At 33.5% G+C, this 15,205-nt stretch overlaps 1 protein-coding gene across 2 annotated transcripts in view; it reads left to right on the top strand.

The window, feature by feature from the left end:
• The window catches only part of LOC148945040 (uncharacterized), a 34,784-nt gene extending 25,008 nt beyond the window's left edge, over positions 1 to 9,776 (top strand). For both annotated transcript variants that reach the window (XM_089099336.1, XM_089099335.1), the window contains 3 exons: positions 1,527 to 1,768; positions 4,771 to 5,298; positions 7,853 to 9,776. In XM_089099336.1, coding sequence (XP_088955462.1) covers positions 1,527 to 1,768; positions 4,771 to 5,298; positions 7,853 to 8,521 — 1,439 coding nt within the window. In that variant the 3' untranslated portion in view covers positions 8,522 to 9,776. The remainder of the gene's footprint in view (positions 1 to 1,526; positions 1,769 to 4,770; positions 5,299 to 7,852) is intronic.
• Positions 9,777 to 15,205: the final 5,429 nt, after the last annotated feature.

Genomic DNA, 15,205 nt, shown 5'->3' with positions numbered 1-15,205 from the left:
AAAGAAGTAATTGTGTTTGGGGATCAACAGACTGTTAATGTTTGAGTCTTTCCAAACGAAAAGTGTTAATTTAGCTAATTAGTTTAACTTATTGAATCGTGTGGATCAAAGTGGCAATGCTGACGAAAATGTGCTACTGTCCTATACCATTTTCAGGTATGATTAGAACTAAGATGGGCCCAGGTAGCAAAAAAAGTTTCATTTTGATGTCCTTGGTATTTTTAATTTTCCTAGTGATATTTTAGAAAAATTCCGTAAAGCTAGAAATATGATTTAAATAATTTATGGTAGAAAAAATAGTAAATTTTCTAATTCTAGCTCTTTACAAATAAAACCACTTCGGGTTTCCGACTTTTACCTCCCAAACCTATTTGATTTCCGAGTTTTTTTTAGTACTGCAATCCTGATTCAAATTCCTTTATTGGGGAGCATCTCTTCTTAAAAGAAGGGAAGGCAGCTATTGAGCTTTACAACATAATTTATTTACGATTGTTTAATTCTAGAAGTAAATTTAAAATAAAATAAAATGTAGCAAAAGTAAAGTAGTTTAGTAGTAATTTAAAATAGTAGTAAATTATCTATAGTTGACACATTCAATCTTTGAAGATGGAGTACGAGAGGATTATTCTTAAGGGTTGGGGGTAGATCAAAATACGAAACAGGACATTGTTCGGCCCATTTTTCTATTTTCTGGGAGGGAGGAATTATGTTTTGAAGTATCCAGTAAGAAGATTTAGAAAACTTAAGTTGCGAATCGCAATTAAAATTAATTTTCGGGGTATTTGATAAAAGGTACGAAAAATAGGAAAAAAAAAAATGATTTAGCTCTGAGGTTACGTAAGATTGTAAAGATCTTTGAAAACCTTGGCATATTTTAAAGTTCTCATAGTTCTCGTATTCTAAAGTAATCATTGTTAATTTTCAGTACTTTATTTTCAGCTTTTCAGGTGTAGCCTTAAAATACAACTTAAGAAAAATATAAAGGGAATGTAAAAATATAATGAAAAATATAGTAAAATATTGGTAATTTTCAGTAGCAATGGGAAGAAGCAATATAGCAGATATGAAGTATCTACGAGGTGTGAATTCCAAAGAAACACAAAACTTGCCTAAAGAACCCACCTTGACAAGCAGTGAAACATTTGTGGGGATCAGTGCCTTTTATTCGTTGTACGATTTTTTTTTTTGACTATACCCTATCTTTTTAAAACCTGAAAGTTTATTGCCCTAGATATCGTTGTTAATTTTCGGTACTTTATTTTCAGTTTTTCAGGCGTAGCCTAAAAATACAACTTAAGAAAAATATAAACGAAATTTAAAAGCATAATAAAAAGTGTTGAAAAATATAAATATATAAAGATAGGAAACTACACAAAGAAATATATGATTTGGGGTAAAGACTCTAAAATCTTAAATATTTCTAAATCTTATTGTAGCATTTTCAACAACAAAAACAGTTTGACATCTATTTCATGTCTAAACTTTGAAGCATAAGACAGATTTCACATTTAATAATTCATTTCCAGGAATTCCAAAACTCAAGAAATTCAAGTTTCCGAAAAAGAACAAGGGTTACAAAGCACCAAAAAAATCAAAGGGCTATGGAGTACCAGAAGCCCATCCAATCGAAGCACCCCTAGTACCCGATATCAAAATCACCCCAGCAAAGACCAGCCACAAGGTTAGCTACAAAGCTGCTCCAGAAGCTTACCATAAGCCACCCATCATCATCTATCAAGGAGTAAGGCCTCCAGTGCATGTTTACCAGGTAAGATTATATAATTGAGTTAGTTTTAGTTATATTCTTTATCGTTATTATAAATTATAATATATCTATTATCATTTTTATACTATTATAATTATATTATATTATGTAATTATTCAAGGCATAAAGAAAAAGTACGGAAGACTTATGGCAGCTTGCCAGATTAAAGGGGGAAATTGCTTAAGAAGGTTTTACAGTGGAATATTTACGCCTTAAACATTTTTTATTATGCCGGTTTGAAGGTTTTTTTAACAAGACTGAACACCTTATATTCCATGGACAGTTTTTCATATTTTATTATTATTAAAAACTCACTGCAGCCCCAAGCCGCTTCAGGCCAACACAGCTGTACCGCTCCGTCTCCACCTCAACTTTTTTAAACTTCCAGTTCTGACACCCTCTCACAAAGTTTCAGTTGCCTTTAAGTCCTTTATTATGACCCATTCCCTCCTCAATCGGAACGATCTGCTTTTCGTAAGCTTTGTCTTACCTAACTCTATTTATCAGAAATACTTACGTTGCTAAAAGGATACAGAATTCATTGTTGATTTTCCTCTGCACTAAATCTGTGTTATTTTTTTTTTTTTTAGATTTCAGAATTTCCCTCAGTTACACATTTTTTACTGCTGTCTATTTTGTTTTCATTTATTTACTTTCATTGGATTTACTTTTATTTTTTTTTCATTTATTATTTACTTTTCATTTATTTACTCTATTTTAGTTTTCTAAAGAAGGATTAGAAACACTATTATTATTAAATCTTATTGCATTAAATACTATTATTATTAAATAAAATAAAAAGAACTAAGTATATAAAAAAGATTTCTTCGTAAGAAAAATTTTTAAAATCTGAAAAAAAAACAATTTATATTTATTTAAATGCTTAAATTAAGAAGAGGTCATTAAAATGTTTCTATTTAATTAATGTTTTTTGGCATTTTTTTCGTTGCTTAAATTTGTCGTTCGTTTTTTAACATAGTTTATAATTTTCTTCTGCTTAATCTTTATTTAATCCTGCTTCCATAATCTTTCTTAATGACTCCGACCTCGTAATCTAAAATTTTTGCCTGAAGTTTAACTTTTTATTTAATTAAAAAAAATATATAATACTCTTTGGTGTAAAATATATCTAATTTTAACTTCTGCAACTCAGGCGTGGTCAGTTTTTGTTTAATGTCTTATTAGTCTGTCGTGTTGAAAAATCTAGATTAGTGTCATATGGATAAATGTAACACACTTTCCCTTATTTTCATGGTTGAGAAAATTGTCGTGCTAATGTGTTACAAGTAATATTAATATTTTGAGAGAAGATAATATACCATAAATCTTCATAATTAGGGACAGTATCAAGCAAGGGAAACGAAATTCATATATATATATATATATATATATATATATATATATATATATATATATATATATATATATATATATATATATATATATATATATATATATATATATCGCAACAGTATATAGCAAAAGGTAAAAGTTTATAGCAAGTACATAGTTTATAGAAGTATATAGCAACAGGTAAAAGTTTTAAATTTGGGAGTGGGAAAATAAAAAAAAGCTGAATATTACAGAGTGTACACTTATAAGAAATTTTTCATTTCATTTGGCAAACAATTAAAAAGCTTTTCAGAAGCCATCTCATGTTTTTCTTGTTTTTCTCGTATAGTTTTTCCCGTTTTCTTGTATACTTTTGTTATTTATTCTACTCTTTCTTGATAAAGATTTCTGGATGTGAAATCGAAATATATGGGCTTGTTTATGTCATATGTTTAATTAAAAGTCTTACCCTTTGTTATATACTTCTAATTATATATTTTACTTATAAAATGCATAAAACGAAATAAATTACTATGCATTCAATGTGATTGCAAGCCTTGTATCTAAAGAAAAGAAAATGAATCAACTGCAAACGTCGGTTTGGTAATCTTTCAAGTGATATGAGTGAAAATTAATTTGAAGTACCATTGACAGAAAAAATGTGGAACCACATATCCCTTACAAAACTTGGATTTTTTTTATTTAGAATTTTGTTTTTAGTGAAAAAGACCTCCATATGTAGTTATAGAGTTTTGATAGGAGGGAGTGTTAAAGTTGGAACAAGAAACATGGGTGAAAAACAAGAAAAAAATAAGCTAAAAATATGTAGCACCAAAGAACTTCAGAAGATATAGTTTTTCTTTGAAGATTTATTTGTGTTTGGAAATACAGGAGATGGTTAATTTTTGAAATTCTACGGACGACAAGTGTCATCAAATTCAACGTTGAAGCAGTCCAAGGTGGCAACACTGGCAAAAATATGGCACTGCTCTAAAAATTTATAATTTTGGAACAACCATACAAAAATTAAAAAATTCCCGTTTCAGGAATGAATAGACCAAAGATGTATTTAGGGACAAAAATGTTTTATTTTGATGTCCATACTACTTCAAAACCCCTACATATCTGTTCCACTTCTGTCCTTCTAATGACCCAAATTAAAATCTGTTGTCATGCGAGAAAAATGACTTCAAATGTAAAGGAGGATAAAATCTTAATTTGGGTGCTGTAGGAGAGAGTGGAAAATTTAGAACTGCTTCATCTTGTACAAAAAGTACAAGGAGATCAATATACCCAACACCTGTCTGTGGATCAATTTTATTAATGAAGGGCGTATTGAATTTAAACTTTCGTTATAAACCAAATATATCTTTTTCAATTCAATTCTCATGAATTTAAATAAATTATATATAAGACTTCAAATAGCAAACGTTCTTTGACAAAAAAAGAACTTCCGTCTTTATTTGCTGTAAAAAGTAAAGTGTTATTCCGAAAATTCAAAAATTTGAAAATAATAATGCGGAAGAAGTAAGACCCATCGAAACTAATACACTTACGGCAAGATTTCAAATAAGGTCATAACCAGTATTTTTATTTTTTCTGCCTAGAATTAGAAAAAAGCCTGAAAGAATATTAATCTAAAACGTTTTATTAATCTTTGTATTTGATTCCAGGCTCCAGTAGACAATTATGGTGCTGCACCTGCCCCAATCGTACCATCATATGATGCTGCACCTTCGTATAGCGCTCCTGCCCCTACTGGCTATGATGCCGCACCTTTTCAGGTAGAGTATCAATCAGCACCTACAGGATATGAAGCTGCACCAGCTGCTACTGGTTATGAAGCTGCCCCAGCTTCGACTGGCTATCAAACTGTACCCGCACAACAAGGATATGGGTCTGCACCAGTTGCCACAGGCTACAACGCCGCACCAGTACAGCAAGGATACGATGCTTCACCTGCCCAGCAAGGATATGAAGCTGCACCTGTGCAACAAGGATACGGAGCTGCACCTGCACAACAAGGGTATGGATCTGCACCAGCAGAACAAGAATATGGAGTTCAACAAGGATACGGTGCTGCACCATCTGCTCCAAGCTATGAAGCTGCACAGTCATATGGTCCTCAGGCTCCTACTGGATATTTTGATGCCCAGTCAGCTGCTGCTCCTTTGACGCAAGGATATGAAGCTGCACCACAGGTATACCAACTTAGTTTATTATTCTTCTTATCCCTTGTTTTTCACCTTTCAGATTTTTTTAAATATTGGCTAACAGATCTCATAATATGTAATGCTACGCCTTTCAGAGGAAAAGTTAATGTTTTTTCAACTCTTATTTCTGAAAGCCCAAACAAACATTAAAAGTACAACTAATCAGATTTTAAACTAGCCACCATTGAATTCTATTTTCTGTAGAGTTTCAATGGAAAATATATTTTAAATTTAAAATTTTTGAATCTCTAGTTTTTTTTAGTTTTTGGTTTAGTTTTAAGTATTTTTTAAGAATTCTAGTTTTTTACCTTTCAGATTTCTTTAAATATTGACCAATGAATCTCACAATATGCAAATGGTATTCCTTTTAAAGGGAAAGCAAACGGTTTATAACTCTCACTTCTCCAAGTTCAAACTAAAATAAAGGTACTTCTAAACAATTGAAAGTAGCGAAAACTGAACTTTATTTTCTTTAGTGCCAAAAAGGAAAATATTTATTAGAATTTTAAGCTTTTAAGTTTCTAGTTTTTTTTTTTAAGAATTTTAGTTTTTACCTTTCAGATATCTCTAACTATTGACCAACGAATTTAATAATATATAATTAGGTATGCCTTTAAAAGGGAAAGCAAACGTTTTTCAGATTTTAAAGTGTAAAATAACATTAAAGTTACATCTAAACATTTGAAAGTAACAAAAACTGAACTTCGTTTTCTTTAGGATTACAAAGGAAAATGATTTTTTTGGAATTCAATAAGGTTTTGAGTCAATTAGTCATAGTATGACAAAAATTAAGGATAGAATTAAATTATATAATTTTAATTTGCATTCCCAAAAATAGCGTTATAGTCCAACTGTATGTTTTCAATGTAGCTGAATTACATGGTTTAATTTAATACAGTTCAGATTCATATGTAGTTTAATTCCAATATATAATTTTAAAGTTCGAAGTTGCCAAAATTTGGATAACAAAACTAAGCATTTCAATATAATTTCAAAAGAAACTTTTTTTTTGATAAAAAAAACAAGTAAAAATAGTAAAAATTTAAAAAATCTCAATAATTATTCAAAACTCAAACACCGAAAATTCTCCTATAATTTGTTTTAATTCCTCTCTCTTCAGCTTTAAGTACAGTTTATACAAATACTTGCGTACAGGGGGAGAAAGGACAGAAAAAATTCACTGTTTTCGAGTTCTAGCCCCATTCTACAGGAAAATCATTTTGACTCTAAGTATTGGACCTGCTTTTACCTTTATCAATTTTAGATTTAACAATAGACGCACAGACAAAAAAACCCTATCCCCAGCTTTTTAACAGCTGTTACTGAACGTAAATCAAAGACAGTTAAAATAAAGTCAGATAAAGAAAGTTAAAGAAATAGTACCATAAAGGCGGTTAAGATACAAATGGGTGAGGTATACCAGAGGTCAAGGGTCACTCTGGTATTGAGACATGAATTTTAATATTGACACTCCCCCCCCTCCCAATTTGTTTTTATAATATCGTTCATTTACGATGTTAATCCACTTTTCTATTATTTATTCTTTTCGCGTCTTGCACAGTCGGCCAACTTGACAAAGGTCCTACACAGGGGAAGGGAGCCTCTTGGGATCTAACCCTCAGAACCCTAGATTTTCCTGAATTGCTGGACACTTCTTATTCAAATTATTTTCTTATAATTGCCCTCCTCCCTCCCCGAAAAGAATTCCTCTCCAAAAATTAATTTTTGGTTTATAATAAGCTTTAGAAAAAAGGGATAACACTTCGTTTACTGAATCTGCCAGGATACCAAGAAGATCCTGTACTGGGGCAACTAAGGAGCCTGAGCCTGAACAAGCCTGGTAACTAAGGAGCCTGAGCCTGAACAAGGCTAAGATCAAAATACACATTTAATAACCTAATAATGCATGCACCATAAAGTACTTTTGGCCTATGATAGAATCTAAAACCGTAAATGCCATCTGGTCCTTTATGGCACACATTTTGTCATCTTTGGTCTCTCAGCGTTGTCAGTTGACGATGTGATGCTAGTCTTGTCAATGATTTCTTTTTATTTTCAAATATTTATTATACATCTTTTTATAGCAAGTATGAAATGGTTTGGTTGGAATAACCTTTGCAAGGGGACCACTTTGGGATGTGATAGTACAAGAACCGCACTATTGCGAATAGATTTCACCGGATTGGCTCACCTAAAGTTTGATCAAGATGAGCTAAAGATTGAGTACAATAATTATTTTGCGATGGCCTTTATTCCAAAATGTACCCACCTCCCCCCTCTCCCCCCAAAAAAATCCCCAGCCACAAATAACCCAGAATAGAAAAATACCCAAAAGAACAACTCAGCTTACAAAGATTAATGAAATAAAGAGTCTTTTTTTTTTACAAAAAAATATATTTTCGTTGGTAAAATAACCTAGTTTTGATTTGTCATTTTTTATCTCTTAGTTTATTTTATTGTGTTCTCTTTCTTTGGATATATTTTCTTATTTTCCTACCTATATTTATGTCCTGTCTTAAACTAAACTCAGTTCATTTTCCAGGCTGCCGCATATCAAGCTGCTCCAACTGGATATGAACAAGCCGCCCAACAGTCATACCAGCAGCCTCCTGCACAGTCATATGAACAAACAAATCAAATAAGTTATGAACAACCTGCTGCTCAAGGATATGAACAGCCAGCTATTCAAGATTACCAACAGCAACCTGTCCAGAACTACCAACAACAGTCTGTCCAAGGTTATGAGCAACCAGCAGCACAGGCATATGAGCAGCCTCAGGCATATGAACAGACTCAGACATACGAGCAACCCCAAACATATGAACAGCCTCAAACATATGAACAACCTCAGACATATGAGCAACCTCAGGTATATGAACAACCCCAGACATATGAACAGCCTCAGGCGTATGGGCAGCCACAAGCTCAGACATATGAACAGCCAGCTGCGCAAGGCTATGAAGCTGCACCAGCACAGCCGGGATATGACGCTCAGGTTGCACCAAGTAGTTACCAAGCCTCTGGTGCAACATATGATGCTGCACCTATAGCTGAAGTACCTGCTGACAGCTATGGCAATGTAGCTGCAGCAACTGAATGGACTCCAGTAAGTGGTCCAAACAGCTATGCCAAACGATCTGGTACTTCTGGGAAAAAGAGTAAGAAGAGTAGTCAAAAGAAAATAGAAATTGTAGAAGCAAAGAGCTCATAGACAATAAGTTATTTATTTAACCCCTATTTATTTATGCATTGAGGATGTGATGCTTTTTTAGACTGGTTTTAGTCTCTGTGCATATTAGTATGTACAAGGGGTGCATACTGTGGGGTGTTTGAAACGTGACTGGGTTTAGCCCAGGTGAGTATTACGATATGATGATGTTGCCAGCGTTGCGTGATGTTTTTTTTTTTATATATATTTATGTATACCTAGTTAAGTCTGCATCTGACCCAGTGATATGCCCGGTTTATTTTATACAGAACTGAATGCAGTGAGCTACAAGTATATTATGCGGGTCAAAGGGTTTTCCCACCTTTAAGCTGCCAGCTACACAGCTGTACACGTACAAAATACGAAGAACACCGAGCCTTGCTCCTATTAAATATCATCGATATTTTCTAGTCTTTTGGAGGGCTGTACTTCGTATTTTCTAGATTGGCTCTTATTTATCCGGTATTTATTTTCCGGTAGTTATATTTATCCGGTAGATTATTTGATTGGCTAGTCATCACTTAAGACATAGGACAGTAGCTCCACAGCTTGAATTAAACCTTGATAAAATATTTCTTAAATAAGTACAAATCAAACAACGAATAGTTTATCCAAAATCATAATCTAGGAAAAGTATAATTAATTTTACTGTCTAAGAATAATTAATTAATTATTATCGTCAGGATGCTTTGCATGAAAAGTAAGATTTTGGATGACATAACATCAAAAGGTTTTATGTTAATCAATTATACATTATATTAAATTAAAAAGTTTTGGTTCGTTTTTGCTGTATTTAAGGACCACGTAATTTTTTAATGTTTGTTTGATAATTTTTCAAAGACCATTAAAGAATAATATTTTCTTGACATAAGCACAGCTTCCCAACTATTGTGAGTTAGAAAAAAGGATATAAACGTAACAATTAGACCAATCGATAGAACTTGCTCAGTTTCAAGAGATGGACTCTGAACACAAGTTTTACAAAAATGTCACATACTGCCTTTTGAATTTAAAATCAGGTCTTGATTTGGTTTGGGAGCTACTTGAAAGTGGATCACTGCTCTTGGTTCATTACAAATTATGGTTTTTCTCCTTCTGTATTTTGGTTGTCTTTGGGGGCCTGCTCTTTTGAGTGGGTCATCTTTGCTCAATTTTTCGGTGGTATTTGTGTTGTTACTTGCTATTACCTCGTGTAAGGCCTATGGCCACTCTATTTCTATTTATTAAGTTGTCTAACAGAATAAAGTTCTACATCAAATTTTCTAAGCTGTTTTTGTTTCTTATTAAGATTAGAAATATTTTCAAAAGCTCGACCAATAGCTAAACAGTAAAATCTTACTTCACATATTTGGTAAGTGTCTGTGACACCCAGTCAGTCACAAAAGACCATGCAACGGGCAGTAGGAGACAATATTTTTTCGGAGTATTGTCACACTCTAAGTTCATTTGGTTTCTGACACAGTATATAAATAATAGACAGTATGATCGTTCCCTATCTCACCCATTATAAAAACCCGGACCGAGGTGCAAGTGCTCCGGAGAACGTAAAAACATAAGCGACATTAGATCTTTTCACGGGTAGACAAGTCAGATTTCTCTTGGACGCGAAACTTGGCTTCAATGTTGGAACACTAAATTATAAAGAAACTAATTTTAAATTAATATATTTCAATACATATATGAAAATTGGTAATTAGAAGTGCAATGTTTTTATTTGATGTTTTTAGGAATTACAAGTAAGTTTCGAAGTCTCGAGTTGGTTTCAAAGGCATTTTGAGAAAGTTTCTGCCAAAATAAGTGTTCCAGGGTAATTGGACCGCTGACATATACGAACATTAGTAACCCACTAATGAAAGAGTATGTGGGAGGAGCTGTTTGTGCGCACCGAGAATGAAGAGCCAGAAACCGTCTGTGGTGAACTTACTGTTAATTATCTTTATACAGTGGTTTCCGATAATTGTAAGATATTATGCTCTGTTCAGTTTCACACCTGTGAGACCAAATTGAGCCTTTCAGGAATCTTTTTTTGTGTCTATAAGGGGGAGTCGTAGAAGGAGACTAATATATTTGTGTCGGAGGGAAAGGAGGAAAAATATTTTTTCTCTGATACTCATGAAAGAGTTACGGTTTTTTCTTCTTATTTAGAGATAGAGGGGGAGGGGTGGAGAAAAAATTTTGATCAGGTGACTTTGGGAAAAAAATGAGCGTGGGAGGGGGCCTAGTTGCCCTCCATTTTTTTTGGTCACTGAAAAAGGGCACTAGAACTTTTGATTTCCGATCCAATGAGTCCTCCCACAGTATTCTAGGACCACTTGGTTGTTACAATCCCCCCTGGGGAAAAAAAAAACAAAAGAAAATAACAAATAAACACGCATCCGTGATCTTTCTTCTGGCAAAAAATACAAAATTCCACATTTTTGTAGATAGGAGCTTGAAATGTCTACAGTAGGGTTCTCTGATAAGCTGAATATGATGGTGTGATTTTCATCAAGGTTCTTTAGCTTTTAGGGGGTCTTTCTCTCTTTTTTCGAAAATCAGCCAAATTTTCTCAGGCGCGTAACTTTTGATGGGTAGGACTAAACTGGATGAAAGTTATATGTTTGAAATCGGCATTGAAATTTGATTCTTTTGATGTATCTATTGGTATCAAAAGCCCGTTTTCTAGAGTTTCAGTTACCATTGAGCCGGGTTGCTCCTTACTTACAGTTCGTTACCACGAACTGTTTGATAAATATACGTAACTTACGAATTAACATACGTATTGAACTTCTATACTCATATATTCTTAATACGTATATTAGGGGGTTCTTCCCCTAGTTAATATCTTGTTCTATACGCGAAAGTTCGAGTTGTGTTCCAATTCCTTAAGAATGACCCCTTGCTCACAAATACTGTTACTTATTAAAGATGGCTCTTATGAAAGTACTTAGAAAGCTTCGGCTTAAACAGTGACGTGTTTACTAGGGTTTGAACCCAATCATATAAGTAATGTTTTCTTTTTGTTTTAAGTTTCGATGTTGCTGCTTACTTTCAGTTGAAAAACTTTTTTTTATATTTAATTTCTGATCTTTTTTTTAATAATGATGGGAAATCCAGCGCCCCCTTCATAGCAATGTCCCTTCCCCCATGAAAACTTCCTTCATGGAAAGATCCTCCCATATTACCCCCTACCCCCCTCCACCTACCAGTAAAAATCTCCCCTGAAAAACGTCTGTATACTTCCCAATAACCAATACTATATGTTAACATTGGGTAAAGTTCGTAACTTTCAGCCCTCCCCCCGGGGACTTCGGCGGATTAAGTCATCCTAAAAGCCATAGTTATCATATTTTCGACCATGCTCAACAAAATGGCTATCTCAACATTTTGATCAGGTGACTTTGGGAATAAAATGAGCGTGGGAGGGGGCCTAGTTGACCTCCATTGTTTTGGTCACTTAAATAGGGAACTAGAACTTTTAATTTCCGTTCCAATGAGCCCTCCTATGATATTCTAGGACCACTTGGTCAATACAATCACCCCTGGTAAAAAAAGCAAAAAAAAGCAAAAAAAACAACAAATAAACAAAAAAACAAATAATCACGCATCCGTGATCTTTCTTCTTGCAAAAAATGGAAAATTCCACATTTTTGTAGATAGGTGCTTGAAACCTCTACATTAGGGTTCTCTTATACGCTGAATATGATAGTGTGGTTTTCATTAAGGTTCTATAGCTTTTAGGGGGTCTTTACCCCTTTTTTTGAAAATCAGCCAAATTTTTTTTGGCTGAACTTTTGATTAGTAAGACTAAACTTGATGAAACTTATATTCTTGAAATCAGCATTAAAAATTGATTCTTTTGATGTATCTATTGGTATCAAAATTCCGTTTTTTAGAGCATCGGTTACCATTGAGCCGGGTCGCTCCTTACTTACAGTTCGTTACCACGAACTGTTTGATATTATCGAAGAGAAGTTGCTAACGTCTTTTTTTGTTAATTTTCGTTGCCCCGAATTTGACATCACTGTTCATATTTTGCCAAGAAATCTTTATAATTTAAAAACTAATCCTTTGAAACTAAAAAGATGGATGTTTTTCTTAGCAGTTTCTTTACTGATGTTTCTGTATTCTAAAAATATTTTTCTCCCGCTGAATAGAGCAGGAAAAACGTACAACGGCAAAAGCGTTTCTTTTGTCGTGGAAAAAAATTTTTATACGGGAAAACATTTAAACATTGGGGGATGGTTCCACGGGGAGAATTTTTGTGGGGAGGAAAGTTTTTCGGGTGAACTTCCAAGATAAATTTTACACGGGAGAATGTGCCAGAATTCCTATACGAAAGGATTTTATTTTTTTTTTACTTTCTATTTTGCAACCCAATGTTACATCTGAAGATATTCTGGGGGAAATTTTCAGCGGGGTTGGAATTGTCAAAGGACTTTTCAGCGGGGTAGGTAATTTCCGTGGGATTAAAATTTCTCCAGGGGGATTTTCAGGAAAATTTTCCACGGAGGGAGATATCTGGCATTATTTGGAAAACAATTCAATTACAGAATAAATAGGTCTATTTTCAAATGAAAGTGGGCCAAGGAAAAATTTCCAAGGGGTGTTGTCTGCAGGAATTTTTCCAAGCGGAAATTTTAGCGAGAATGGGATTGTCTGGGAATACTTCCAGGGTGAGAAGTGTTACACATGAGAAGAACTTTCCATGGAGGTATTTTTTTTGCAGAGGGGATTTACCATGGAGAGGGGAGGAGGACTTCTCGGTAATATTTTTAAAGATAGAAAAGAAACCAGTATTTTCAAACTGAAAGTTAAGAGCAATACTAAAACTTAAAAGGAATTGAAATTATTCCTTATATAAGGGGGGCTGCTCCCTCCTCAATACCTATCTCTTTACGCTAAAGTTTGACTTACTGTCCGAGTTCTGTAAGAACAACTCCTAAAGCTGTGTAATTAAAATAAGAAGCTTTTTTAAAGTGGGAAAAAACTTTAGTGTGAAAAGCGACGTATTGAGGACGGGACAGTCCCTTTTCTGTTCGGGTTAAGTTTTAATGTTGCTCCTTACTTTCAGTTGAAAAAATTAGTTTTTTTTCTATTCAATTTTATTCTTAAAGGGTGGATCAACTGGACATTGAAGATTAGCAAAATCAAAATCTGAATGAGTAGAAATTGCCCTTTCTATCCTCCAATCAAGAATAGTTTGAGGGGCTGCTTACTTTCCGTCATCTGGTATAGATCTCGGAGTGTACTGCATAGTTCTGCTACGCGTGGTGCACTTTAACCACACGTGGTACCACCCTTGTGCCGCTTTGGGCAGCTTCACCATGCTATCCACGCGCCACCTATTACAAGTAATTTCTGAAAGACAATGACCCCTCAGAATAGCTTGGCAAAGAGTTTTTCGCAATTATCTAAAAAATGTTAAAAGGTCAAATATACTTTTTAGGCGGGACAACAACACTGTATGTTTATTTAGTAATTTTTGAATCTTACGTTTTATCATTTGAAGTTCTTTATGGTTTGACAGGTACGTACCATCGCTGAAAGAATGAGAAACAAAGTTTCTGCTTAATTTGCAAATTTTACCGATGGCACACATAATAGCATGACAATTTATATGATTCATGACGACCCAACTATTGTTGTAGGCTATCACAAAAAAAAAAAAAAAAAAAAAAAAAAAAAAAAAAAAAAAAAAAACTGTTTACTGGGTCATCTTATGAAACAGAGCTACAAATCGTGTTTTCAAACTAGTATTTAAGGAGGAATCCAAAAGTAGATGGTTAGGAGACGATGAGAATAAACTAAATTAAATGAAAAAGATTAATTAAGGTCAAGACCCAGATTAAGGGGGATAGGATACTAAATAGAAGGTTGAACTAGTGGAATTAGTATATTTGGCATTAGATTATTTTACAATAAGTATAATAATGCAATAATGTTATAATATCTAAAAATAAATATAATATACAAATTATATTAATATAAGTTATCTTTTGTCTATTATAATATAAAATATATAACATAATATATAATATAGATATTTAAATTATAAATATAATGTAAACATATTATTATAATAATATATAAAAATATAATAATAAACATGAGTATAAGTATTTATAAGAACAGTAGCGGCACGTGGCAGGCATCTATATATATAGATTCTCAATGTTGCTCGTCTTCTAAACGGAGACAATTTTAGCCTTTTCTTGATGGCATGACGTCCAGACCCAATCAACATCGCTATCATTTTCAATTTGTTTGGTTCGTTAGACCTCGGCTTATCTTTCGTCATTATGAAACATATATCGCCAAACCTTTGTTTTTTAACAAGGGTATGGGGCACACGGCAGGCTTCTATTTATAGATTTTCGATGTCGCTTGTCTTTGAAATGCAGACAATTTGATCCTTTTCTCGATGTCACAACGTCCAAATGGACCTAAAATTAAAAGTGGTGCCTTTGAAAATTGCATTTTTTTTTGGACCTTTAACTTTTGCCTTGTCTTGTCTTTTGTCATTATAAAAGACATATCGCCGAACCGTCTGTTTCTTTTAATTGTTCAGGTGGTGAGACGAAAACCTTTTTTTCTTCGAACGAATTATCTAGTCCAGGTTTTTGATTTTACAAGGTATGGAAGGCATTGACAACCACCTTTGTTTCTTTTAATTGTTCAGGCGGTGGGAGAAAGAATTTTCTTCTT

Source organism: Artemia sp. Qi Xiang Cuo, chromosome 13 (assembly GCF_049724085.1).
Source record: "Artemia sp. Qi Xiang Cuo chromosome 13, ASM4972408v1, whole genome shotgun sequence".
NCBI lineage: Eukaryota > Metazoa > Arthropoda > Branchiopoda > Anostraca > Artemiidae > Artemia > Artemia sp. Qi Xiang Cuo.
The sequence above is the reverse complement of the archived record's forward strand: the minus strand, read 5'-3'. Positions and strand labels throughout refer to the sequence as shown.